At 39.4% G+C, this 27,974-nt stretch overlaps 1 protein-coding gene across 2 annotated transcripts in view; it reads left to right on the forward strand.

The window, feature by feature from the left end:
* plch2a (phospholipase C, eta 2a) overlaps positions 1 to 27,974 on the forward strand; it is a 142,954-nt gene that overhangs the window by 14,638 nt on the left and 100,342 nt on the right. The window contains exon 1 of one of the 2 annotated variants that reach the window (XM_044096966.1): positions 13,652 to 13,682. The exons of the other annotated variant lie outside the window; for it this stretch is intronic. Within the exon in view, the coding sequence (XP_043952901.1) occupies positions 13,664 to 13,682 (19 nt within the window). The 5' untranslated portion in view covers positions 13,652 to 13,663. Of the gene's footprint in view, positions 1 to 13,651; positions 13,683 to 27,974 lie in introns of those variants that run through there. 2 annotated transcript variants of the gene reach the window in all.

Below are 27,974 nucleotides of genomic sequence, written 5' to 3' on the forward strand. Positions count from 1 at the left end.
GCTTCAAATGGGGTTTGTAGGTAGAGGAACACCGGAGAATATTAACAAGGAGGAATCTAATAACTCGAATTAAAGGAATAAAGAAAACCAGCAGAAATAGAAAGAGCTTTTGTCTGCTTTCATTTTAATCTGCTAAATTGCAAAAAGTATGCATTCTGAAAATGTTCACAACCCTTAAGGTGATTTTAGATATTTACTCTAAAACTATAGAAATTTTAATATTTGCCTTGTGCTCAAGGCAAAGCTCTGTGATGTCAAAAATAAATAAACAATATTAAAAATTTTATTCTCAATATTCTCAGAGTAAAGTCAGGACTTTATTATTCTGTGACTGATTTATTGACTCTCTCTGTGAAAAAGGAATCAAGGAAATAAAAGTGAAAATAGAAAAATATGGAGACACATTTTGTTTTGTATGGTGCAACAGTAAAAGGGATTCAAATTATTATTCATGTCTAAACTAAATTAAATGTAACTTTATTGTCATACTTGTTGGCATTTAGCAAGAAGTATGCATTCGACAAAATGAAACCGGGATTATTATTGATCTGAATGATTACAAATTGATTTTTTAAAGGTGATGAAGGGATTAGTAATGCAGCAGCTTGTGGAAAAGGGTGAGCAGCAGAAGAATAAGTAAAGAATAGTTCACCCTTCACTGATTGACTATCTAATTTCATCATCCTTTTAAAAAAAAAAATGAATTGAAGCCCTGTGTGCACATCTGTGAAATCCTTCATTCTGGTTCTGGTTGGAGGTGATGTCTGCAAGGCGCGTGAAGAGCGATTGAAGACGTTTGCAGTGTTTACCTCCGTCCCAAAACGTCCAACTGCTGCCTCCGCTGCAGGCTGATGCTGCTTCAGATGTAATTAAAATCCATCTGCCGCGTTTCAGCGCCGTTGGTCGCCTGTCAGTCTGAGGCTGTGTGCTGAGGAGCTGCTGCTGACAGATCACAGACGAAACGAAGCCACGGAAAGCTGAGCAGTGCCGAAAGTACTTTCTTTCAGACCTAGACTATCTAACTCAGCATAATAGAGCTAAAAGGCATTTTACATGTTAATTGCTAATTGTTGTTGTGTTCTATGGGACTGTGTGAGTCAGCGGTTCACCGTCTTACCTTCTGCTTTGTGCTTGAATGTCACAGAATTAGCCTTCTTTGTGGCCTTTGGTTCATTTCTGTGGCAGGAATAAACAACCACCACAATGCGCTTCACAAGAGGGACAGGCTTAAATCTTTTAATCTAAACCAGCCACGGAAAACTGAGCAGGTCCCTTTTTTTGCTCTTCCGATTATGTTTGTGTGGCCCTGAAAGTCATGTGTTGAGAATGAATAATTCCTACATTCCTAATAGCTTTCCTTTTATCTCTTTTAGCTAGTTGCAAAGCTAAAGCTAAAGGAAATGACATGTTGGGAAATGAAAATGAAAGTTAGGATTAAAGGACACTAGGGCACACCCTCTCTATGGCGTAGCTTAGATAGAGGCTAACAAAGGGAATGGAAAACTTTTGTTTGATGCCATTTTGTCCTACGAACTCCTAAAGTTAGCATGAGAAATGGACTGGCTGTATTTTGGTATTAATGAATGAAATTCATGAATTCAACTCACCGACTCTTTTTCAACCTCAGACATCAAGAACTCAGCAGGGAGAACAAATAAATTCTCCATACATGATACAAATTTGGCCTGAGGCCGATGGAGACTTTTTACTCAACATCAGGGCAAAATTATGACAGACATAAATTCATTACAATGGAAAATGTACGACACAAAGTATTTGTCTTTTTATAACCAAGCTTTCTGATTGCAGCATCATTCGGTTCTCGAAAGGTTGATGACTGATTTATTTGAAATGTAAACAACAAACCAACAAATATATTGAATTGAACACTTTGCTGTGGTTATTGTACCGAAGCACAACAGAGTTAATTTCTGTTCAAGTGACTTCTTGTTTATATTAACATTTCTATCAATAAATGTTGTTTTATTAACACTTAACACCATGGATGGAGTAGCTTGTCAACTAATAAGCAATTTCTCCTTGGGAATCAATAAGTTATATTCTATTTTATTCTCTTCCACATTCAGGACTGGAACTCTATGATAGGTGCAGCCAAGCAACTTTGTCCTGATGACCAGACTCTTCATTGTTCCTTTAACTAATTCAAAATATTATTGTTTTTTTAATTGTTATTATTTCTGCAATAAATCTGTAGGATTTCAGATGATTAACTTGAATATGTTGCATTACTTTGAGAAAGGGTGGGGAAATGAGTTTTAAATGTGTTGCAAAACAAAAACAGCCAGATGGAGGCAGTGCAACTCCCTCAGTTAAGCGGATATTTTTTTAAGCCAGACACTTTGCTATCCTAAAACCCTCTCAGTGTAATCTGACAAAGGAAGGAAAAAACACAGAGCTGTGATTAAATAATTCAGATTTCTCATGATGAAAGGCTGATTGGATGAGATTCGTCGCTCTGCCTTCTCTCTGGATGAAGAGCTCCAGGGTTAATGAGCTGCTTCCCTCAGTGTCTGACCGCAGCAATAAACCGTTTCCGGACGCCGCTCTATTTATAGTGATGGTTGAAATTGCAGCAAACTGAAATTTTGTTGCGTTAAAAAGATTGGGATTCTGTTGCTGTGATGTATTTCACAAAACAGTTGGAGTTTCATAAGCCTGTTTGAAAGGACACAGAGATAACCTGTACCTGTCAGGACCTGGGTTGTTTTGATTGATTGATTCTAGTTTCACATCATCTCTCCTACTTTACCTGAACACGTCACGACAGTAGTACTGATATTCAGATAGCAATTCAATTTTCTCATTTGCTTTGTACATTAAATTATTTTCTAAATGTAAAAGCGTGTCATCATAACCAGTGAATTTCCATGTCAATGCAAAGTCCCACAACTTTTTACTGCACAGTTTAATTTTCCTCTGAACTGTGACGCTGAGCCCAGAATGCGAATGTCTTGGTACTGCCATTGAAAGCTGTTGAAGTCTGTTTATTCATTTATATAAGTCGGGTTTGCGGTAGAAGGAAAACGCTTAAAACAGGACAGTGGACCCTGAGGACCAGTGGTAAGAGGTCTGAGAGGCCAAAAAGTTGATTTTGTGCATAGTAATGCATTTTTGATTTGATTCTGAACATTTTCTGGATCATTCAAATGCTGAAAAACCCAATAATGACTCTTATTCAGACTTCTGCTCCACATTGTTCCCTGAATATATCAACAGTAATGAGATGTATTCATATCAAACCTCAAGAGACGATGGACAACCTAACGTAGCACATTGCGTGACCTGCTCTAGTCGATCCTTTGGGGAGCGAGAGCATCAACAGATCTAGTGAAGCAAATTCATTTGAGGTTCAGGCGAGACCCTAAAGGGAAAACCCTCCTGAAAAATCCTTCACAGGATAACTTCAGTCTGGCTCTATGTGGGAACAGAGTGATATTATTGTTAACAAGCAAGGAGCGACTATATAGACCTAAAAAAACATAAACTAGAGTAACTACGGAAAACCAGAAAAATGGCTGATCTAATCAAAGAATAGAAATGAAGGAATAAAAAACAAACCCAAAACAGCAAAAAAATCATGATCCTGACGTACTGGTCCAAACAGCAACTCTGCTACGGTGAAATCACAACTCACCTGTACCTCATATTCAGGCGCCTGAGTAGGATTTTGGCCCAATAGTCACTTGACTGATGCGCCTCGTTGAGCCACCCTAGAGCTGTAGTGCCTGAAAATATCTAAAATCCAGATTTAAGCTGCTAAAAGGAGTTTTCTTTTGAGAGTTTCAAGGCTTCAAGCGGAGAAATTGTTCAAACATTTCCCTGTTTTCTAACCAGACAGACTCTCATACTTTTTATGTTTTGGCTTATTAAACAAATACTGTCAAGCACAGGTACGGGAAGAAACAGTAATTATTTCAGCGCATTCATGTCTGAAAGTAGCAGCTGATAAAAAAAAAAGAGAGTCAAGTGATTTCTTTTGGCTGTCAGTCACATGTAATAAATCCTTTTTCTCCAGTGATTGGAAGGGAGGCGTCCACGCAGGCAGCCTGAGCTCACTGCAGACTGCCACACCATGCAAACCCAGACTCCTTTAAAATGAAACACAACCTTCACCGGAGTATCACAAGTCTTCCTGCAACCATAAGCCTGAACAACGTGAAAACAAAATCCTGGCCAGCATACATTTTAATGAAAGAGCAATGAATTTATTGAACTTTATCTGTGTGCAGAAGCTTGGAGCTCTGCTGAGGGAGGACGCGGCTAAAGCTCAGCCTCATTTCAGCTGCTGTCACTGGACCAGCTCACAGGGCCAGGATCCACCAGGGGCCTCATTTTCTCTACCACGGCCGTGGACATGTAGTGAGATTGCTTCCAAGTTTGAATTATAGTCTGACGAAGCTGATCTCTGGGGGAATTTTTTCTATGAATACCAGGACATGGAAATACGGGGTAGAAACTGTTTAAGGGAGGTGTTTTATTTTTTTTTTTACAGTAAATTATGTGGATTATTGTGGCCCAATGCAGTTTTTGACAATATATATATATATATATATATATATATATATATATATATATATATATATATATATATATATATATATATATATATATATATATATATATATATATATATTTTGCTGATAATATTGACATTTTCTTAGCAGAAATAATAAAATCCAGCAGTCCAGCAGGAGTGACTGGTGCTGGTCGATGAATTGATGCAACCTGGGTTTCCTTAGATACAAAACATCTTAAACCAATCTCAATAATAAACAGGAATCGACTGCGTTGTTTGACACCTTTGATACATTTGGCATATTGCAACATCAACAACCTGAATTAACATTTTTATGTGTGTTGAAATGATGTGTGGTGAAGTGGCTCCACATAAATAGACTGAATTAAACTGAAAATGAATGTGATTGGACAACATAAAACAACACAAAGACAAAGGTACATTCAGCGAGTGTTTTGATATATCTGTGTCTGAAAGCCTTCTGAATAAATCTGACATGGACATATTTCCTGTAGAACAGGCAAAGTTCAATATTTCAGGTTAAATAAAATTATCTGTCAATTCTGGGGTTTCAAGAGATATTTATTTCTGACCTTTTTAAAGCTAAAGCTCTCTGCAAAACCATGTTTTGAAGACAAAGGATCAAAAGAAATTTGAAGTCTAATGCAGGAAAATAATGAGCCAACAGAACTTTCGGGGCCACAGTTTCAAAAGATATTTTTGTTACAACATTAAGAAAGAAAGGAAACAGCTGCAGGGAAATACGGTGTTGGCAGCATCATTCTGTGGTTCTTTTTGTGCTGATCAACAACATTATGAAGTTCCAAATACTCGTAATCTGCATGAATATTGTGGAGAATTTATCCATTCTCCATGCTGAGTTCGTGATGTATGAGGTTGAAGAAGTTGGATTCATGAATTTAATTTATTAACACCAAAATACAACCGATCCATTGTTCATGCTATCCTCAAGGGCTAGCAGAACAAAATGGCAACAAAAGTTTTCCATTTCTTTTGTTAGCTTCTATCTAATCTACGCCATAAAGAGGGCGTTCCCTAGTGTGTTGTATCCTTTAATCCCAGCTCTCATTTGTGTTTCTTATCATGTCATTTCCCTTAGCTTTACTACTAGCTAAACAGGATAGAAGGAAAACACAGAATTATTTATTCCCAACCTGGAAACCTTGAGTGTTTTCAGCCATTTTGGAATGGGGTTACATGAGAGAGAGTCCCTCCCAATCCGAGATCCTTGGAGAACATTTGAGCAGGCGAAGAAAGCCAAGACAAGTTGTTGGATGTAGAGATGCTCCCAACAAAGAAGCCTAAATGTGCTTCGACAAAATGGCTTCGTACTAATGCAGATTTGTTTTAGAGTTCAATTGTACAGAATAAAAGCTCATTAAAGAATTTGCATCTTGCGAAGCCATTCAGTTCATGTTTAATCTCTGAGGTGATTGAATTATTCCGATAAGGGATAAAGACTCAGGAGGAAAGCTGCATTTAGAAATTCCCCAACTATGTAAAAAGCTAAGAGCTGAACTGATACTGAACTGATACTGAACTGATACTGGACTGATACTGGACTGATACTGCTGACGGTGTGTGAAAATGACGTCAGAAAAAAAAATAAAAATAGAGATGGAAGAAAGTAAAAAAAAAACAGTAGTGGTAAATCCCATGAAAATATCTGAGGGTAATAAGGGGAGACAGAAAGGACGAGCAACAAACTGAGGTCGGATGTGAAATCTTAAACAGAAACCAACGTCAGAGGAGAAGAAAGAGGATGTTTCCAGTGTTCTGTACAGGCCTGGAGGGAATGTGTAGCATCTGCCATCTGAGCACAGAAAAGAGAATTTGTCCCCGATTGCACCTTCATATTACGGTGCTCCAAGTTCTTCTCACACAAGCAGCAGCATGTATTATGAATGCTGGGAGCAGGATCGTGGTTTTGACGATTGCTGCTTCGAAACGTTGAAGAGCTCCTCGTCTTAGTAATGCTCTAACATTTGTCTTCCTAGTTAGGAAAATGAAACATCAGCTGTAAAGAAAAAAAAAATATATATATATATATTTTTTTGTATACATTGTTTCCTCTACGTACTCTTGGTTTAAAATCTTTTTAATGAGTTTCTGTAGACAGTGATGTTTTCTCCAGTAGGTTAATGTCATGTCATGACATGATGTGTGTTGTGATGGTGGACTAAAGTTCAGCAGGCAGAGGCATAGAGTAGATCCTCGAAGTGTAATGGAAAATGAACGACAAAAACCACAGGAATTGCAGGGAGCCAAAAACATAAATCCAGGAGAAACAACAGCAGGGTGCTGACAAGCAAGTAACATTTGAATAATGGGGAGATTACAGGACAAACCAGAAAGGAATAATTGAAAATGGGTTGTTTATAAACTGGGGAGGTCGATGAGAAAGAGAGAAAGAGAGAGGGAGAGAGAGAGAGAGAGAGAGAGAGAGAGAGAGAGCGCACAAACTGGGTAACTAGGAATATGAATCTAACACTAGCAACCAACAAATCAAAGGATATAAAGAGCCAAAGTAACCAAAAGACTGAACTAAGGTAGAAGAGAACAAAGCTGATCTGCACTGGGGACTGAAAAATTATTCTAACAATAAAGAATAATTAAATAAGAGACATAAATAAACTGGAGCAACTAAGAAAGGACTGAAGCAAAAGAAAACAGAAACAGCTTATTTAATTAAATAATAGAAGCTAAGCAACACAGAAATGAACAAACCCTAAACAACACAAACAACCCAAGATCCTGACCCAGAGAAGAATACATAATCTGACCAGCCCGTTGCTGTGAGCAACCATCCAGGCGTATATGATACCCAAAATTGGAGAAAACCCTTGAGCTCTTTTCCAGCCTGAAACAAAAGAGATTTGGTTGTTTGGAGATTTCTTTTTTAGGATCATTGGAATTTTTTAAAAACTCATTATTTAGACATTATAGAGTTCAAACAAGCTCCTACATGTTTCTGAAAAGTTAGTTGTAATTTAGTTTTGTCTTATTTTAAGTGTAATAAGGTATTTTCACAAGAAACCAGACAAACTACTTGGTAAGATGTTTTGTTTTTGCAGTGTAGCAGCATATGAAGTATTTGTAGGTGAATGCTAATGGAGAACAAGACCAGGCTGATACACCGAACCATTAGACTCCTTCTGGTCTTCCAGATATGATCATGCTTTATGTATTTGTTGTGTTGTGCTGGCATGAAATCCTCGTCTAAACTCTGTTATCAGCTGCAGCTCATCCAGATCCACGGCAGACTGAGGTCCTTAGTTATCAGCCGCGGGAAATGATGAGGACAGTAGAACTTGAAACGTTTGTGAGTTTTTACCCGTCAGCGTTCAGGGAGTCCAGGATTGTGTTGGATCACGCTCTTATTGCACCCAGTTGCATTTCCATTTCCAGAGCAATTGATATTCAGACTCAACAACTTCTGTCTAGGAACTTCCTAAAACCTGAGGGCTTTACGAGTATATAATAAATATTTTTCCAGTCAGTGTTTTAGTGCATTTCAAATAAATAAAACATGACATTCGATTTTATGTCACGATTTCCCAGTTTCTACATTTGCTCTGCCCGTCATGGCCCTAACCCTCCTGACTGCTCGGTGACTTCCTCTGCTGTTGGCTCTAAAGCTTCATGCTAAAAGGAAATATTTGTTTATTGCTGCATTGATTTAGAAACAAAATCTCAACACACAGGAAGAGATCAAGGTTCCTTGCAGCAGAAGCACTTCATTTGCTCGCCTCAGCATCGCTTCACAAGCCTTCTTCACTAGATGAGGCGCCTGAAAAATAAGAAATCAGTATTAGAAATAGTTCTTTAATCTTCAGCACTTTTCTTAAAACTATAATTTTATAATTATATAACATGATGGTGAAAAAACGATATGCAGTGCAATGTGTCAGGACATAATAAAAATGATCTGATCTTTGTCAGGTTCTAAAATTATTTAAATTTGACCTCAAAAGTACAAAAGCACGCAGCAGATTTCTCACTAATCATATTTAAACAAATACGAGTGAAACTCTATAGTTATTCAGAGAAAGTAACAGCGAAAGTAGCATACTTAATCAACGATTCAAATGCAAATGTGAATACCTCTTTGAAAATATGACGGCGGTCGTTTTGCTCGTCGCTTTGTGTCAACCCAAAGCTAAAGAGGAACGAAATCAGCGACTCTCAAGAGTTTACCTTATGCACACATTCACAGGTAAACACAAAGTAAACTGTGACCCCAATCACGTCAAGTGCAGGAATTAGTGTGTGTGTGAGTGTGAGATCGGGAGCGTCACATTGTTTTGAAAGTTGACGCCGCACAATGAAATGAAATCAGTTTTCAGAATCGGAGTTAAAAGCTTGCATACCTTTGTGTCGTCCGTCTTTCCTCTGCTTGCTGTTCATTTAGAGCAAAGTAAAAACCAATCATTGCTCCTGTCTGGACAATAGAGCCACATGAGAGCTAATTTAAGGGAAATATGAAGAGAGACTCATGCAAATCCAGGGAAAATAATTATCATCAATTCAGAAATGCCACAATAAATTGGTCTTTCCACAACGACTGGGTGTATTTCTAAATGTGAACTGACTGCAGGTTTATCAAGAAGATGAATATTGTCACAGCTGTTTTTACTGTTTCTCTGACTGCTTGTCTTCCCTGTCATCTTTATGTTCATTGGTCTAATGAAATTTGAAGGTTTTCTGCTGTAATCGGCGCAGAGTAAGTCATTTTTCCCTCTCTTTTTATAATCTCTTTGTTGGAGCGCAGAACTGTCACTACTGAGCTAACCGAGCTGTTGTATTCCAGCAACAATAAATAACAAATAAACCAAACAATGCTGTAGATTATAATTCAACAACAGCAGGCCGCTGATTCCAGACGTTCATTTTGCTGCATTACTGAGGATCTCATCTGCCTCCACCAAATGAAGTGTTAGTGGACACACACTCAAAGAAACACAAGTACTTCCTCTGTTACAATCAAAACAAACAACAACAACAACAACAACAACAACAAAAATAAACAAGAGCTGATGGCAATGAGCTTTTATTCTGTATTTGAAGGATTCTGAATTGAGAGTTTCACTGTTCCCATCGCTTCACGTCCAGTACGCCAGGAAGCAATCAGAGTATCTGCAAACGTGTAGCCCAGAGCTGGACGCTGGGCTGGTGAGGCAGCTGAAGAGAAGGAAGCAGCAGCAGAACGTGTGTGTAGCGAAGCGGCTCCGATTGGAGGAGTGTGTTTGATATGTTCTGTGGAGGGTGAGGCTGATGTGATATGAAACAGCTGGAGCTCGTCGCCTGAATTCAACAGATTAGGGGCAAATAAGACAGTTCATATTGATGACTATTTACTCATTTAGTTAGTTATTTGTTTATTTCTAGACTTGGAGTTGGGTGTTTCATAGTAAACACAATTTTAAATCATTACTTTTGAATGGTTGGAAATTCAGGAGAGGTCCACCAAAAAAAATACAAAAAAAATAAAAAATGAAGTCATGATTTCTATCTTGCAAGTCGGAATAATTCACAGAAAAGCCTCTGGAAGGTAGACTACATATATGCTTTTTCTAGTCCACCTGAAGACCTTCATCACTGCAAGTAATATTCACATGCATATTTGATCTGTAGGGGAAGTTGGGTTCAGGGTCTGGCCTGTGCTGGGAGGTGGAATCAAGCACCTTCCCTCCTCACCCAGTCAGTGGGGAACACAGTGACAGCTGCTCTGAAAGAGCTTTTATTTGCATTTCTGTAACATTTTCTCACACTGAAACAATCACACACAGCACAGTAGATTTTCCATTCGTCGACATTTTGCATGAATTAGTTTGCCTGGTTGTTGAAGATAGCACTGACTGAGCCATTTCCAGGACTTTCCTGGTTTCGATGGAGCTAAATGTCGATCCTAGATACAAGCCGACAGCGCTGAGCTCAGCCATTTCCTCAGGGTATATGTTTTTGTTGAAACACATTGCATTTCTTCTACGCATTTGAACTTTCTGTGGGTTCCGCTGCAGTAAGAACATTAGCGTATTCTGCTTCTTCTTTTAGTTGGAACAAACCTGAAGCCAGATTGTTTGTTTTCCCCCTTATGGGTTTTCTGCTTGCTTGGGAGTCGACGCACACCGTAACATTGCGATTAAATGCAGCTTGACTGAGTCACAGAGAAAGTGTCAGATTTAGTTGGTGCTTTGAATTACCCCGCTCCCTCTGGGCGTCTGCAGGTTGTTGTCAGAAAACCTCGGGGGTAACGGATTACACAGGAAAACAGGAGACTTATCTGTCTCTTCGGGCCCTTGTGGCATCCTGCCATGGAGACGGTCTCACTTCATATCCCGACATTGTAGTGTTTGTGAAGGAATGCTGCAGCCTTTCATTTCTCTGCCTCATCTGTTGCTAGTATTGCTTCCTTCAAGATGTGGCACAAGTCTAAAGGTGCCTCTTTTCCTCCATGTCTTTAGATGCCAGGCTGATAGAAATGCAGGCTGTGAATGAGTCTTAAAATAATTTGCTGCTTCTGTAATTATACAATTGTTCCTGCATTCCCATTGGGAAGTGAACATGGCGTCGTCTTTAGTCAGTGTCAATTTGCTCTACATTCTTTAAGCCGTTCAGGGCTGACTGGTTTCTGTCATGTGATTGATTAAATTAGGAAATAAGGTTCGTAATAGACCTTCTCAGCTTCATTCAGCCGTGCAGATTAATGTTAATAATAATCACCGGGAGGACTGGAGCGTTTAAAGACGAACATGTAAAACACAGTTAAGTCCTGTCATTCACTTTGACCCAGGAAAACATTTGGGTTGTAGAGAATCTGCTTCACCAAGCTTAAGTCCTAATAACTTACTTTCATCAAGAAATAACGCCTTACATCAAATCTCAGTCTAGGTCCCCCAACCTTGTGTTTGCATGTTCATGGGTTGCATTTCCCACAAGAGTCAGTTGTGAGGGGACGAAGAGCCACAATGGTGATTCTGTAAAGGCATTATTAGTAATAGCTAGGGATGTTTCAGTGCACAAAAACTGCAGCAAAGGTTAGGCACCTTATCAGCACACTTCAAATAAAAAAAACACCAATAAAAAAAAAATATATATATATACATATATATATGTTGTGTGTAGTACACACAGCCCCCTACAGTCCAACAGGCCTCAGTCTCCTCAGCAGGTAAAATCTGCTCTGACCCTTCCAATGAAGATCATTCGTGTTGTGACTCCAGTCCAGTTTATTGTTCAGCTGAACAACCAGGTGCTTCTACGTTCACTGTCTCAGATTAAGCTCCCTGGATGTTTGTTGGGGTCATTGTGGTTGTGAACATCCTTACTTCATGTTTACCTAATGTCCACTTCATGTTCAGCAGTGCTGTTGACAGTAACAGCTGGTCTGAACCTCATAAATTAGCTAATTTACACAATCCCAATTCACAACTCTCATTTGGCTCTAATTACAGGCAATCTACCAGTTCAAATTAAGCTTGATTGCTTTAATCTTTTATCAAGAGAATGGGCGATGCCAGGATAGCGTCCTCCACAGATTCTTCTCATGAAAAGTCCAAGCCATAAATTGTTGTCAGATATATTTGCAGAATGGAGGAAATGTAACAGATGAGGGTCTGACTGCCGTCCGACATAAAGCCTCCAGAAAGAGTCTGACTTCATGAAGTAGCTTATATAAAACAACACATTATGCCCCGGCCTAAAGGAATTGAAAGCAGATGAGATATCATTCTGGAAAGTGATTTGTAAGACTTTGGGACACAAGAGAACCACAATGAGAGCCATTATTCATGTCCATTTAGAAACCATGGAGCAGTGGTGAACCTTTCAGGCGTTCCATTATTAATCCAAGAGTCCGTCCAGAAGAAACCAATGAATATAACACTGTTAAGAAGAGACTGATTCATATTTTACACTTAGCTTGTTCTCTTTGCTAGGGGACTGTTTTTGATCAAATGTTCTTGTGAATAACAAAAAGTTCTTTTGAAATGAGAGCTAATAAGATTTATTTACTTTTTTTTCTGGAGCCAGTTTGGAATCTCCGCAAACCTGTCTGATTCCTGTCTTTTCTGCATTATCTTTTAACGTCGCCATTTTACGCTTATTTGTTTCGAGTCAGTTTATTTACACAGTACTAATTCATCACGCGTCATCTCAACACATTTTACAAAAAAAAAAGGTGATTTCAGTCCAGTCATACATGCAACACAGTTGATCCCGCATGCTCCAAATTATTCAAACATGAAAAGGAAGGTCTCTAAAAATTGACAATCTGTAAAAAAAAAAAAAAAAAGTAAATAAATAAAGCAAAGTGGGTGAATTGTTTTTTCTCACATGGCAGTTAAATTATGTTCAGAAATCTGACATTTTTGCATTGCAACCAGTTATTTGTTGCATTTGTGTTTGCCTTTTATTCAGGTTTGTAGTCCTGATCATCAGAAACCACAAAGACAGTCGGCTTCATTTGGCTTCATTTGGCTTCATTTTGCCAGCTGCTGCATAAGAGATACGAACTGAGATGAGTCTGGAAAAGTCAGCACTGCTCTGATTCCAGCCATGATGTAAACAGTTCCCATCCGTCTGAGGATGTGTGATTCAAGCAAAGCAACCCTTTTGTCCATCAGTTTTCTCCTAATGTTGAATAAGTTTATTACCAGATCACACTTCTGATAATTCCATAGGAAATTGGTATTTATAAAGAATGATATGTTTGTTGTCTTTTTTAAAACAAATCCCATGTTCTGATGGTGAAAACAGAGCTGCTGTGAGTCAAAATGATGGAAGAGTTTATCATCACTATGGAGCTGGTAGTTTCAGAGCCAGCTGCTGAGCATGGCTGCTGACGCTGGAGACAAAGAGGAGATGGAGAGCGGAAAGGTGAGGAAGACTCGTTACACACACGGAAAATGAGATGCGGGGAGAAAAAAAAGGGAAAAATGGCTTACCACTAACATGACAGAGAGAGAGAGACAGAGGAAGAGCGAGAGAGAGAGAGAGAGAGAGAGAGAGAGGGATTGCAGGGAGAGGGTTGGAAGCGTACTAGTCCTTGCTCTCCGTCTCTTTGGTGTCAGTTGCTTTAGCGTCTCGGCAGAAAGCAGCACGGAGATGGAGCCTCAGAGGTTCAGTACGTACGCTTTCACTCTTTCCAGCCTGATGTTTTCTGCTGCTGCTTTTTGCTTTTCATCCCTCATCAAAGTGTGTGTTAGGTTTTCGACGTTGGCTTGTTGTTTTGCTGTTTGGCAGACTGTGTGTACCGTTCCAAAGTTGGGCTTTAAGTGTGAGATTTCACTTAATCCGAGTGGCTATTCTGTACAAGTTGTCAAATGTGAAAAATAGCTGCAGTTGGATTCAGCTTCATGTTTTCGTTCATTATACAAGAGTTATTATATTAGCATCCATCCCTCAGGTGAGACATCCAGCAGATCAAGGTCTTTATTCTCCTAATTGCTGCGATTTTTAATTAGCTTCTTATTGATGTGATAACGACTTGGAGAAACTTTGGGAGGAAATCTGTTTTGGGTGTCTGATAAATGAGGAAGTTGTATCACATCAGATTATTAAGTTGTTTCTTTCATCATTTCACTGCCCAGGTTGTAAAAATGCCAAATCAATCCATTCTGGATCAAGGAGTACTCGGCAGATATTTATGAATAATAAAGTAAATCTTTTTCAGCTGTTTGAATCTATTTGAACCTTTTACAACAAATGATCATGTTTGCTAAACTGTGTGATCTTTTTAATATTTCACTTGTGTTTTTCTCATCATGCTATGATTGTTGATCTCTATAGTTTGGTGAGTTACGGCTTTCAAGGAGAGCATTGCATCAGCAGCTTGATGAAGACATGCAGTTATCTGGCTGTGAGACCAAACTCTGCTAATAAGCAGATCTTGTCGTGTTACAATGCCAGTTACTAGCTCTTATCGTATATTTCGCCACAAAATGTTGAAGAGACACTGAGCATGTGTTTGAATGTGTTTGTATTTGTGACCAGCTGTTTTCCCCTCAAAGGATTTGCATCTTAAAGTTGTTTCACTGAAATTCATGCGACTATTTCACAAAATGAAAGGAACTTGACTATTTACGTCAAAGATTTTCTAGGTAACGAAACGGAGCGTTGGTGGCTGGAGTTCATTTGGATTTGAAATGTTGTGTGTTTGAATCCAGCTTGCCCTCTGACACACGTTGATGTGCCCCTGGGCAAGTCATTTAACCCCACTGATCTGCGTATCAGTGTACGAATGCGTGTGTGTGTGTGGGTGTGTGTGTGTGTGTGCGTGTGCGTGTGTGTGTGTGTGTTTGAAGTGCTTTGAGTTGTCAGTATTGTTAGAAAAGTGCTAAATGAATTCAACCCTTTGAACATGCATACTTATAAAAAAAAGCCCCACTGATGCAGTGTATAATAATCCCACATTTAATATACAAGTTAAGTACAATTGTTTAATTCCACTGCGACAGACATGGCGACCTGTCCAGTGTGACCCCGCCTCTCACCTGGAACGTTAGCTGGAGATGGACACCAGCACCTCCCGACCCCACTGGACAAGGGTGTTAGCAAAAGAATGGATGGATGTTTAATTTCAATGTTTATGTAGATGTGGGGAAAAAGTTAAGTGCATTCATTTGCTTGATGTATAATGGCATAATGTGAGGTCTCTGTCCAGGTTGTTGAATATTAAAGGGGACATCTCATGCAAAATCCCAATTTTTTAGCCCTTGAATACATTTTGTTGTGTGCTTTGAATGTCTAGCAGAGCGTAAAAAATGTACATTTATTTTCTCCCGGCGCTGCGTACATGTCTTTACATTCTTTTTGGGCTTTCCGTTTCTGTCTTGTTTAATGGCTACAACGTTTTCTTGGCCATGACATCACTGCATTTGCTGTGGAACTGCTAAACTGATGAATCGTTTTTTTTTTATTTGCCATTTTATTTTATTTTTCATGCAGTGATTTTGTAGTCCAATCATTGCAAAATCACTGCAGTTCAGCTTTGTAGTTCAATTGGACTACAAAAAGTAGTTGTAGGTAGACAAGACAAAATGTTCGGTTCTGGCAATTATTAATCCACACGATTCATTATATCATCCCCATCATCAGAGTTTCTAAGTGTCTGGTTAATTTACATTTTTTCTTGGGAATGTACCCACATCAGTCTGTCTTCCTTGAGGAAGATTGTTTCAGCAGCCCCTGCCAGAATCAAGAGGGATTTTTCAAAATAGTTTGTTTGACTGAGGCGTCTGTTCCTTTTCTCTACAGAAACGATGAACACATCATTTTAGTGTCATTAGCTGCTAATGACACTGAAATGACAGGAAAGCTTATTTTAGACATACATTTGGTGTGTTGATAATGATGTCCTGGTAATTGGTTTGATAGTTTGATTGGTACGGATGTTGAGGGTTAACACCTTTGCGCTTCGTCCTCCGTCGTTGACATCTTTAGTAGTCTTTGGAATAAAAAGTTTCTTTGCCGGTAGATAATTGCCGCTATGAAACAACAAAATGGGTTGAAGTGGAATGTACTGCAACCTCGAGGGGGTCGGGGCGAGAAATGTCTCATTCACATAAAAAAATTAAAACATAGCAGACTGAGTTGCTCTAAAACGAACTTCAGAGCAGCGTAAACCAAGGGTTTAACCAATGACGAGGAATTCAGACCAAAGCACTGCAATTCTACTTTACATAGTGAATAATTTACATGTGACAAACCGAATTACAATAAAATGAAACTGAATATGTCATTATTATCTTTTTTTTTTTAAATGACAGGTAAAATATGTAACATTTTACCTGTTATTTCTTTTTATGTAACAACAAAAAAAGTCCTTTGTGACCTCTGCTGGAATGTAATTCTTAACTTCGAGATTTTAATCTTGCACAAAAAAAAAAGATAGATATATCAGCAATCTATAAACAACAATTTTCTCATCCAAGGAAAATGTAGAAAGGAAGATACACAGAATCCTGCTCTAACAGGAACAACCATAAAGTACAAACATGGCAATAAGATGACTTTAGCATATCCTCTTTATTATTATTATTATTATTATTATTATTATTATTATTATTATTATTATTATTATTATTATTATTATTATTATTATTATTATTATTATTATTATTTGTCTGCATATTCATATGGAACATAGGACGATTCTGTAAATCTTTCATTTTCAGTGTCAAACAGGCTTTTGTGGCTCTATACTCTTCTTTTATGGGAGATGAGACAAAAATGACAGACAAAGCACACACAGGGTATCTTATTATACTGCAGCTTTAATATCTCACCTTGTATCAACGTTTGTGCCAAAAGGGAAAATGGAAATGATTATACTAATGTTGGTTTAAACAGGAAAAGAAACCCTTTTGTTCTCAAACTGAGGACCTTCATTTGAGATGTTTCTTGTTTTTCTGACATCCTGGCAGCTTCACAGGAGCTCCGGTGTAATTGGCCATCTAATCTATCAGAAAAAGGATAATAGGATTTTGTAAAAAAAAAAAAAAAAATAATAAAAAAAATTCTTCCTGGTTTAGATTTTTATTAAAAAGATGGCTTAATTTATATGCAAAGTACTCATGCTGCCACAATCTCATGTTACAGATAAAATGGCTCACTAGTTTTCTCAGCTTTTTGTTTTCTTTTTAAACTCAACTCTACTTTAACACTTCAAAGGTGCATGAAATGAACAGAGTCATTGTCAATGTTTCGTTCCTTCTTATAGAGCAAATGCACCACTGCTTTCTTTAGCCCAATATAATAATATTAGAGCATTTCATTTACACTGCACAGTCTCTTAAGGCATAAATAGTGCAGCTTCTTGTCAGCTTTCATATTCAGTCGATTGTTACATCCTTATTTATAAGGTGTTTTCGATAAATCCATCTGTCAAAAGCATAAACATAAGTATTGAATTTTTGTTTGAATCCACTGAGCTCTGCAAGCCAAAAACAAGCCAAACAGCTGAAGGTCTGATGTAGCTGTAATAGTGAAAATCTAATAAAGTCATCAAGGCCATGTAAGATGGAAATGTTTTTCACAGCAGTGGAGTGAAAGCTCTCTGTTGTGGTGTCCAACTTTTCTTTGACAGATATTTTGTTTCTTCGGTAAAGGTCGGATCACAGAGCAGAAATTAATCCCAATAAATGAATCTCAACGTCTCCGTTTCAAAGATGTGCTTCATAAGAGCTCCAGAAAGATCTTCAGTGGAGTTTCATTTGACATTTAGTGGTGAGAGCTGGGAACTTGTCTGCACCAGAGTTAAGAGACTTAAACACACTTTTGGAGCAGCCTGAGAACAGGTTGTGCTAGTTTTAATTAGAAAACACTTCAGATGCTGCAGTGTTGCAAACTATATATATATATATTTTTTACTTTCAGCAGCTTCTACATGGCATTTGGGCCTTTTTAGTTCTTAAAGTCAAACAGTTGTTGAAAAGGAGATAAATTTTATTGCAATCTGCTTTGACAGCTATGGGTATTTTTATTGCCAATAATATGTTTTCACGCTAAGATCCTGTTTCAGGACTGTTGACTGACAGAGGGAAAAGCTCAGGATTTACCTTCGATGTAAACTTGAAGTTTTAGCAATATCTTTTCCATGTTCAAGTCCTTCTACCGTGTTACTTTGGGTTTAATTCATAATAAATGCCTTGTGTCGTGATTAAATATGCATGTGGTCTGTTCTCATTCTAACCGGTCGTCTTTTTCAGCCCTCAGCAGGTGCAGAAAGCACTCTTGTTTGAAACAATCCTTTGAAACCACCTTATGTGCCACATTCACGCTCTGCTTTGCTTTCCTGCATCATTTTCTTTAAACTGTCTATCTCCTCAGGTGGATTTTCCTTCCTCTGTATTTGCTGTTTGGTCTATCAGAGTTTATTCCAGCCGTTTAATAGCAGCCAAAAAAAATAAAAAGCAAAACCAATATGTTGAAAGATGCTCCGCCAAGCAGCTGGAACCTGCAGCGCTGATGATTATTGTTTGGAGTACTTAGCAATGGCTTATTCATTATTTAGCAAAAAATGCTTGGGTTTATGCATTTTTTATGAAATGTCTTCCGTGGAATTATTGTTGGAAAAAACAACAACAAAAAAAAACATCCTCATCTTCAATTTGGTACCAAAAAGGCTGGCTTGGTTTCTAAACTAATTGACATTTCTGCTTGTTACTTCACACAGAAAAGAGACGCCTGTCTGAATATTATTTACAAGTTGTTTAAAAGCAATTATGAAAAGACGGAGTGCGAATAAGAGCAGAGCTCAGCTGAAAAAATTAATTAAATATTATTGTCGGTATTTTACAAGCTGTTCCCCTCTTTCTGTTTAAGTTTTAAAAGTGGCAGCCGGAACCTAGAGCTTTATTTAACAGAGTGAGATTAACATTAAACGAACTCTTACAGAATGGGATGAACACTGCAAAGCAATAGTGGATAAAAATCTGAGACTCAATGGGGAAAAAGAAATTGTCAAGATGAACTGATGAAAAGACAAGTGAACAAATCAAGAACTTAATGCGCTCATGTAGGACTGATTGGGTGCAACGCAGCATGAAGACGGAGGACAGAAATGAAATGATTGCTGGAATCAGTTGACCTTCATATCCAGAGATGGCAGCACACAAGTAAACTTCACAACAAAATCTGAAATGCTTTCAGAAAGCATTTCTTGAATCCTGGCTCCTGCTTTTTATTTGTTTAGTTTTTTTCTACTCAAGCTTTGACAAAAGAAAAATAATAATTAAAAAAATAGAAAGCAGTGATAGTTTGCTCACTTTTTTTTATCAAGACAATCAATGATGTGCAAAGCTGTGTAGAGCAGGGTCATGGAAATGAGCGTACAACTCACTCATGGTGCAGTTTAACAAATGGAAATGTCAAAAACTAGCTTATAAGAGCTGCACTGCTCTGAAAGTATGAGATCATTCTAGACAAACCGACCTCTAAGATGAAGCTTTAGAGTATTTTTGCCTTAAAAAAATCTTAAAATGAATAAAAAAAGTGATTTAATCAGTTGCTGTTGGTGGTGCAATGCATTGTGACAAATCTTGCTGGGGAATCTCTAATGTCACATATAAACCAACTGCCTTCAAATATCTATTTGGTCAAGACTTTTCCAAGGTGAACAATATTATTGAAGTGATCTGAAGTGTTATCCTCAGCAATTTTCTTTTGTCTGCCTACATCACCTACAACAGCATAATATTTGTTAACCTACATGCATTATAGAAACATGGTGTCATCAGAACATGTTTTATTTCCCAACACTGAAATCAGTTGCACAAACGTTCAAAGCTTTCTCTTCGGTTCGCAGGTTTTGCTTGAGCAGAAGTGGAGGGTTTCCTGAACGTTAAGCGTTATTAACCCTTTACAGTCCGAAGTTCTTTCAGATACGTTACTCACTTTACACAGATTAAGTTATCAAAAACTTTTTATCCAAAAGTTTTACGCCACACGTTTAAAATGAGCACAAATGACAAGTTGATGAGAATTTATTCGTGTTCACTAGAAATCTTTTATCAAACAGAGCACAGTGTTTTACAGTGCATTTCCATGACAACCATTAGTGACCACACGCATTCAAGACGGTGTGTTTGTGGTTACTTCACCACACACTGCCACCTACCTACCACTGGTGTTTTGCTTTATTGTGCTTGGACATAATTTTCTTTTTGGAAAGAAAGTCAAACCCAAGTAAGCAACTTCATGTCAAAAACCTTCTGAAGCAAGAGACTTTAGAAAAAATAAAAAACAAGTCCAAAGTCACTTTTAATAAGCGGGTTTGGAAACGTTGGTCCTATGAGGCAGAGGCTGGACTCTGAACTTCCCAGTTTTTTGAATGTGTAGCAGAGCTTTCATCTTTGGGAGAGCCAACTCTCATCCTGGCTGCTTCACAGTCCGCTGGAAAGCCCTGCAGCTCGCTGTGGCTCTGTTGGTCTGAGGACGTCAACAGAGCCACAGCATCTGAAAGAAGCAACATAAGAACCTTTCTAAGCAGTTCCAGTGCTAAAGCGCTGTTGGTGTTTGCTTAGAACCGGTCCTTTTCTTTTCTCACCACCACAAGCCTAAAAGAACTGGAGCTAAGAAAAAAAAAACCTGTAAAAACACTGAGCTTCAACATTAATGTCATTTTGGATCAGCACCAGAATCACACAAGCTCACATTCTCTCATCAAGGTGTAGAGCTGTGGTTGTACACAATATTTTCTGCTGATATTCAATACAAACACTGGTTCTTACTTAGTTCTTAAGCTCTTTGTGGTTCATGTCAGGCAGTGTTGATGAATCCTGCTACATATGTCGTGTTTTGGAGCTTCAGATCTCAGCTGAATGGGACTGTGAAGCGTTCACAAGCACCACTTGATACGAATGAAGTGCTTTTGAGGCATCTGTTTGTACGGATGCCTCAAATATTATGATCTGTCTTCCTGCACGATCATCCGACATCTTGAGATTATGTTCATGAAAGGGTCCAACCTACATCTTCTAATGGACTACATAGAAATCATCAGTTTTTCCAACACATTAGTCTTCTGGTGGTCTCCAATTAAGCACAAAAACTAAAAGAAAACAAAGAAAAACTACTTTGCTTTTTGAAGAAAACTTCCCATATTGATGCTTCTGGTGAGGTTTCAGCACCGGAGGGTGAACAGCTCCCCAGTGGAAAGCATCGCATTGATTGAGAATCATTTCTTCTTCTTCACATCTGCTCATTTTAATTCCTTTAAGATGTAAAAACATGATGATACAAACTAGTTTAAAAATGTGGAATTTGAACTCCATGCTCTAAAGCAGCCACACAGTCACATAGACCAGCTACATTAACAGTCACTGATAGGTTTCTGTCAGTGACGCCCTCCATGTTTGACCTTACTGTCTGCCTGGCTTCTCAGACAGTCGCCAGGCAGGGCGGATAGACTCTGAGAAAATGGCTCACGTTTCGGCCATCTAATTCTCTGCAAACAGGAGTTACCACTTGTAGGTCAAACAAAGCTCAGGGCAAGAAGATGCCAACACACGAGGAAAAGTTTGAGAGAGTTCTCCGCTCGTTCATTGTTTATATAATAAATACTGGGAACCAAATGGCTGAAGGATTTGGGTTTGTGTCTCAAACCCTTGACATTTGAGACACAGACTCCAGAGTGTCCCAAATGTTTCTCCTCTAGTGTTTTAGGGATTCGTGTGGATCTTCTGGTCTCTCTAAAACAACATGCGTTAGTTAATAGAAAATAATGAATGTTGAAATGCTCTCCTTTAAAAAAATAATAATAATACGTGCACACAAAAGTTCATATCTCAAGTCAAGTTTATTTGTATAGCACATTTGGGTACCAACGCAGTTCAACGTGCTCCGCTTCAGTGAGAAGTTACATATACAAAAAGGTTCAAACCAATTGAATACTGGACTGGAGAGTCCTACCCAGCTCCCCAGTCTGTTCAGTAATATGTCAGTCTGCAGTGACAAATGCTGCACTGAGGTCCAACAGAACCAGAACTGTATGGTTTTTCCACAGTCTGTATTTATGTGTGTGTTATTGAACAACGATCAACATCCACAACAGCAGATTTGAGTTTAAGCTCCATCCAAGCTGAAAATTTCAATTTCTGTCTTATTTCTTATGCATTTTTAACCTTACATAGCAAAACATGATTCCGAAAATAAAAATCTAAGAAATGCAAAATATTTACATATTTAGCCTTGAAATTACATAGCAAGACTATTTGCCACTAGCTGCATAAATTGTCTTACAGTTATCTGAGATGAGGTTGCCAGGGCAACAGGTTTAGGAGGGAACCCCAGACATCTGTCTCCTCAGAGAAGTCCTTCAGCTCATCCCGAGGCATTCCCAGGCCTGATGGGACATGGAGTTCCAGCTGGATGACAGCGATCCTCACTTCATCTCTTCATATAAAATCTTTTCCTAGTCCATGGATTCTGGTGACATTTTATGCTCTGCAGTAAACTGTTCTGATCCCCATGCCGCTGTGAACAGTATGATGTGCAAGTAAGCTAGGTTTACTTACTTCTGTATTGATGATCCAATACGGAAAGCAATTAGGGACAATACTGACAGTGTTACGTTTGAATAAGTCGCTTCTCTTTAGCTGTTTTAAAGAAGCCTGTTGTCTTAGAGTGCTAGCAGACATTTCACATGTTGGGGGTGGGAAGCTGGGCTGGTGTTGTACAACTCAAGATTGCTGGTTTCTTATCTGAGACGCATGAACAGAATCATGCCCTAGTTTTGGTTCTAGATTCAAAACTTCTACAAAGTTGCAAAGTTTTTGAACAGCAAACCCTGAGATTTTTTCTACCTGCTAAAAGTTTCAGAGTGTCTGAAACGTTTCTCCTCTGCGATGCTTCCAACTCAATTCCACAAAGAAACATCCACCTTTGGGTGTGTGCTTCTCAGCCGTCCAGCCGAGGAGTCTGATGAAAATGTTTCAGATCGCTGTGACATGCCCTTTTCTCCTCCCAAACTGAAAACACAGGCCCCTCAAACTGCTTCCAGAGAGCTGCAGCTTCACAGTGTTATAAAAGCAAACCTGGGATCCACGCAACAGTTGTGAAAAGAGGAGAACTAAACTTCCGCTCCACTCCATGCTGCACCTGGGAGGCTGATCTCACTCCAATTCAAAGTGGTGGGATCCGTTTCCTTTTGGCAGCTGTGCTTTTTTCCCCCAGAACTGCTATCACTGAGAATCCTGAGAAAATTTGATAAATAAAGATCAGAGTGGTGAATGCTGGCTGTGACAAAAGGAAGAAACTGTAAGCTTCTGCCAAAGTCTGGGCCATCACTGCTGATAGCAGCTCCTGAAGTCCTTGACAGGTGGCATCATGCGCCATGCGTTCTCCATCAGATGCCAGGACAGACTGTTCACACAGCTTCTCAAGCATTCAAAAGAAATGGCTGGGTGAGAAATGCATTTGTGAGAGGCAGATGAACACAGAGAGCCACAGTAATGACTGGAAAACAACCACCAATAGCAGAAGTCATTGTGTGAGGGAAGCCGCCATGCTGTGGAGGCTGCGTCTGCAGGGAGGCCTGCAGGGCTGTTTGCAAACCACAGTGTGTGTGTGTGTGTGTCTGGGGAGTGGCACAGAGGTTCATCAGGGATTCATTTCCACTGCATTGTGTGCAGGTGTGTGTGTGTGTGTGTGTGTGTGCGTGGGTGTGTGGGTGTGTGTGTGTGTGTGTGTAGGGGAGTGGAGAAAGAGAACTCCACCAGAGACCATCTCCATTAGCTTTCCCCCAGCAGAAATGTTAAGAGAGTAAACTGGGACGCCCCAGATGTTGTGTAAAAGAGAGCTGCTGCCAAGAGCCCAGGCTGTGAAGAGACTGAGGGAGGTGGGGGGCAAAAGGAGGGAGTGAGGGGAGGAGGTGTCTCTTTTCCCCTCATGCATTGGGCTGAAAGGAAAATATTAAACGGCCAACAGATGTTAAGATGTGACTGACTAAAACGCTCAGTTTCTCTGTCGGCTGGGAGATTTTAATGAAGCAGAAAAGGACGCTGACAGCGAAATCTTCCCTTTGTTCCTCTGCTTATGCAATACACAGAAAACACACTGATGTGTCTTTTCACGGTGGAACAATCTGGAAGTAAAGTGTTGGACTCAACTTGTTCAAGTCATGTCAGATGTGCCCCTGGTCCATTACACTGGAATCGTTAGACGAACATTACCTCAGAATGTAGGCAAGTTTATCAGAGTTCTGCTAATGACCTCATTATTTCATTGCGGTATGTCGCAGCAATGGCACTTCTAAAAAAAAAAAAAGTGCAGGATACAGCTGGCCATCAAGGACTGGAGGTCGACACACGTGTTGGGATTATTGGCTGTCATTGCATTTCGCCAGTGTTGCGTTGGCTCTTGTAGAAACTGTCTTTCTCCCAAGACTGCAGAGAGAACAACAATTATGACTAACGTGACGCATGGAGCAAACGGTAACTGAAGTCAGGAGAGAAACAGAGAAATAACAAGAAAGGAAGTTTTTCAAAAATAAAACTCAAAGTTTTATTGACAAAGATCACGACCTGAACTGGACCTGCCAGTCTTGTCAAGCTGAGATTTACTGTGAGTTGGCACTTTGTAAATAAACGGAATAGAGCTGAATTAAACCACGGGAGCTGAAGCCGAGATAATAGGAGACGCTCTGCAGCTAAAGCCATCTGCACCACCAACAGGGAAGAGTCTAAGCTGACATTAAATGGCTTATCTCTAAGGTCTGCTGTGGGACACTGCTAGTCAGCTGCTTCATTAAAGTCCAAATTCACGGTTCCTCTGATGGCTGATCTGAGGAGCTGTTCTCAAGCTGCTCCCAGTAATGATAAATAAAAGCTTCGCACTCACACAGAGAGGCTAACATCCACCGGCTTCCTTCAGATTGCTGCTGCTGGAGGTCTGCTGCGGTGAGACTCGGTGTGTCACAGCCGTGGCTCAAAGTGGGACCACACCAGCTGCATCTTTTAGTGGCTATATTTTTTACATATATTTTTTATTTTAATAAGCACAACTGATCTTGGAACAGTTTTGTTAAAGGCATGTAGGTGTTTGGAACTGGGCGTAGCTTGCAGACACCATTGATCACGATAAAGTGGAACAGTAGTGTTACATACAGCATCAGTGCTGATCCTGTTTGAACTGTTACAAAATCTGTCTGTCCAGTTTTCATCAGTAATGTTCACACCTGGTGATGGGTGATCTGTCCCACTGTTTTCTGAAAACAACATCTGACCTGCCTACTATTTGTTGGCTTTGCACCTATCCAGACTGTAAAACATATTTTCATACTGTTTATTCAATGGATGCCTTCAAAAACGCCCTACAACATCAAAACTGTACGGAGCATCCAATACTATTCTACTTGTTTGTGCTGAGTTTCACATTTCAGCTTTGTGATAGCTCTGAATTTGTGGATATTAGTGAGGTAATCCAGATCTTACTGAACGTTTTGACCTGCTCTGAATGAGGTGATAAGTACAGCCAGCATCCTGACCCTCTGGTTATGCTCAGTGGTTTTGATTAAACTCCATAAATTACCATGCTGTGTTTCAACATATGACAGCATCATCCACAGCCGCTGCTTGGTTCCTGAGTAAGACCGCAGGACTGGAAGAGGAACAAAGCTCCTGTATGTATGGAGTTACTCCAGTGAGTTTCATTCATCTGTTCCCTCATCTATAATTTCTGCCCTGTGAGGAAACAACATTTTAGTTGTCTAGTTTGGCTTCACAGAACACGCAGCTGTCAGCTCTGGAGCCGGGGATTTGGAGTGATGCCGACTCTTAATTTGCCACTTTGCATTCAGTTCAGTTGAAAAATACTTTATTTGTCCCAAATGAAAGTTAAGTGTTCATATCGTCGAAGTATCTCCAAAGCATCGTTGTGAATGGTGATGCTGTAGGCAGGCAGGATTTCTGGTAGAGAGGTCTCTGACTGATACTCTGATTGTCACGACACGTCAACAGCTCAACAGTAAAGATAATATTACACAATAATAAGTCCTGGATAACAGCATCAATTTTCAGCAAGCACTGCTAAACCACCTCATTAGCTTTTGCTGCTCCTCTTTAAATCTCTGCCTGACCGTTTGGTTAGAAAGCCAAGGGGAGAGATGTACTCAGGAATATAATCCTGGTTCATTATGATGGATGGAAGAGATGATCTGAACTTCCTCCTTCTCTCTGCTTTCTCGTCCTTCTCTGCATTTTCTACTCCTCTGGGTTTTGGGGGTCAGAGTTCTGGTATTATTTTAGCTTTTGAGATGCTAATCAGCTACTCCTTGGCTGCAAAAATAATACTATGTTTCCTCTGCTATGCATCAAGTCAACTGTTAAAAAGTAAAAAAAAAAAAAATATGCGAGCAAAGTTTCCGCTGACTCCAGAGCATCCAAAACCAGAAGGAACGCAAGCTGTCAACAAAACTAATTAACAACATTTTGCAAATAGACCAAAATAAAACTTTCACAGAGTTACTCCAACATGCTGCCACAATGAGTGGCTTAATTTTAGAACTCGTTCTACAATCTATGTAATTTATAGAGCATCAGTTTTGAAAGAATGTGTAACCATTTCACAGAGTGTCATGAAGAGACTGAAGTCTCAGTGGGACGTTAACTGGGGATTCTTCTATCCACCTGTGTCGGTGCAGCTCCTATCAGTCATCTGCTGTCAAGTAAACGACTTTTCAGCCAACTCATCAGAGACATTGGATTCAAAGCAAAACAATCTGTTGGATCAGTGGACTGATTCATTGAAAAATATGCGGTTATATTTAATAAGTCTGGTACAAAACCAAAATCCCTCTGCCAGGCTGTTATCTTCTCACAGTTCCTTTTCCTCTCTGCTCTCCTAATTGCCATCTTGCAAAATGTGACCTGCGGTGTGTGCAATGACCCAAACATCAGTGCAAATTGACAAGTCTGAATTCACGGTGGGCTTGGTCTGCGCTGCACGTCACAGACCTAATTACTAAAGCAAAGGTTGATAGTGGGCCTTCAGGAGACATCCACCCTCAGTGCACCTCCCGCTCCACCATGCTACCCGTTTCAATGCCCTGATCTCGCTCCAACCTTCAAACGCCCCGACGAATGTCTCACTAAGGCCTCAAATGAATTCAGGCAGACGTTTCTCAGCTCGGGGAAGTTGTGTCTCACAGGAGGAAGACGTGATTGGGCAGTTTGCCGGTGGATTCTGGACATTAACGCCAGATCCGTTTGAGAAAAAAAACTGAAATATTTATAAAGGGGGTCCATGAAATAAAGTAGAGAGAACTAATGTGTAGCCACACAGTTCATCATGCAGAAAAAAAGTGAAATGAAGAACTTTAAAGAAGGTTTATGAAATAAAATCTACATTTTTTGAGGGTTATATCATGTTATGACAGGATTCTCTTATCAAAAACATACCTGGAATGTTGCTGAAATGTTTGAGGAATTCTTTAATCTTCCACAGCAGCCATTCAGATATTCAAGATCATAAGTGTATTCCAAGCACTGCTTACTTCCACAAAGCTCCAAGTCATAGAGAACCCGTCCCCCATCCCTGCCACACTTAACTCCTCCAGACTAGCAGCAGCGCCAATCAGTCAAACACTGGGTGGAACTGCACATCTACTGAGCATATCATATGGACTATCAAAAGTCCTAACATGTAAATAGCATAATGAGAAGTACTGTTGAGATGGCATACTGAAGGCACAGAGTCTAAAAGAGTAGGAGCTTCTTAAAGAGACAGACATGTTTCTGTCTCTTTAAGAGATTCCCAAACAGGGGAATGTTGTGCTGTAGTTCCCGACCACTGATCATGACGAGTCCAGTCCAGTTTGGTGGACACTTTTTTCCTCAGTGGATAAATAATGTAATAGAAATCTAGCGTTACATGTTTCTACTTTGAGCTGAGAATTTCTGAATGAAAAAGTCATCAA

This window comes from Gambusia affinis, linkage group LG01 (genome assembly GCF_019740435.1).
Source record: "Gambusia affinis linkage group LG01, SWU_Gaff_1.0, whole genome shotgun sequence".
Classification (NCBI taxonomy): domain Eukaryota; kingdom Metazoa; phylum Chordata; class Actinopteri; order Cyprinodontiformes; family Poeciliidae; genus Gambusia; species Gambusia affinis.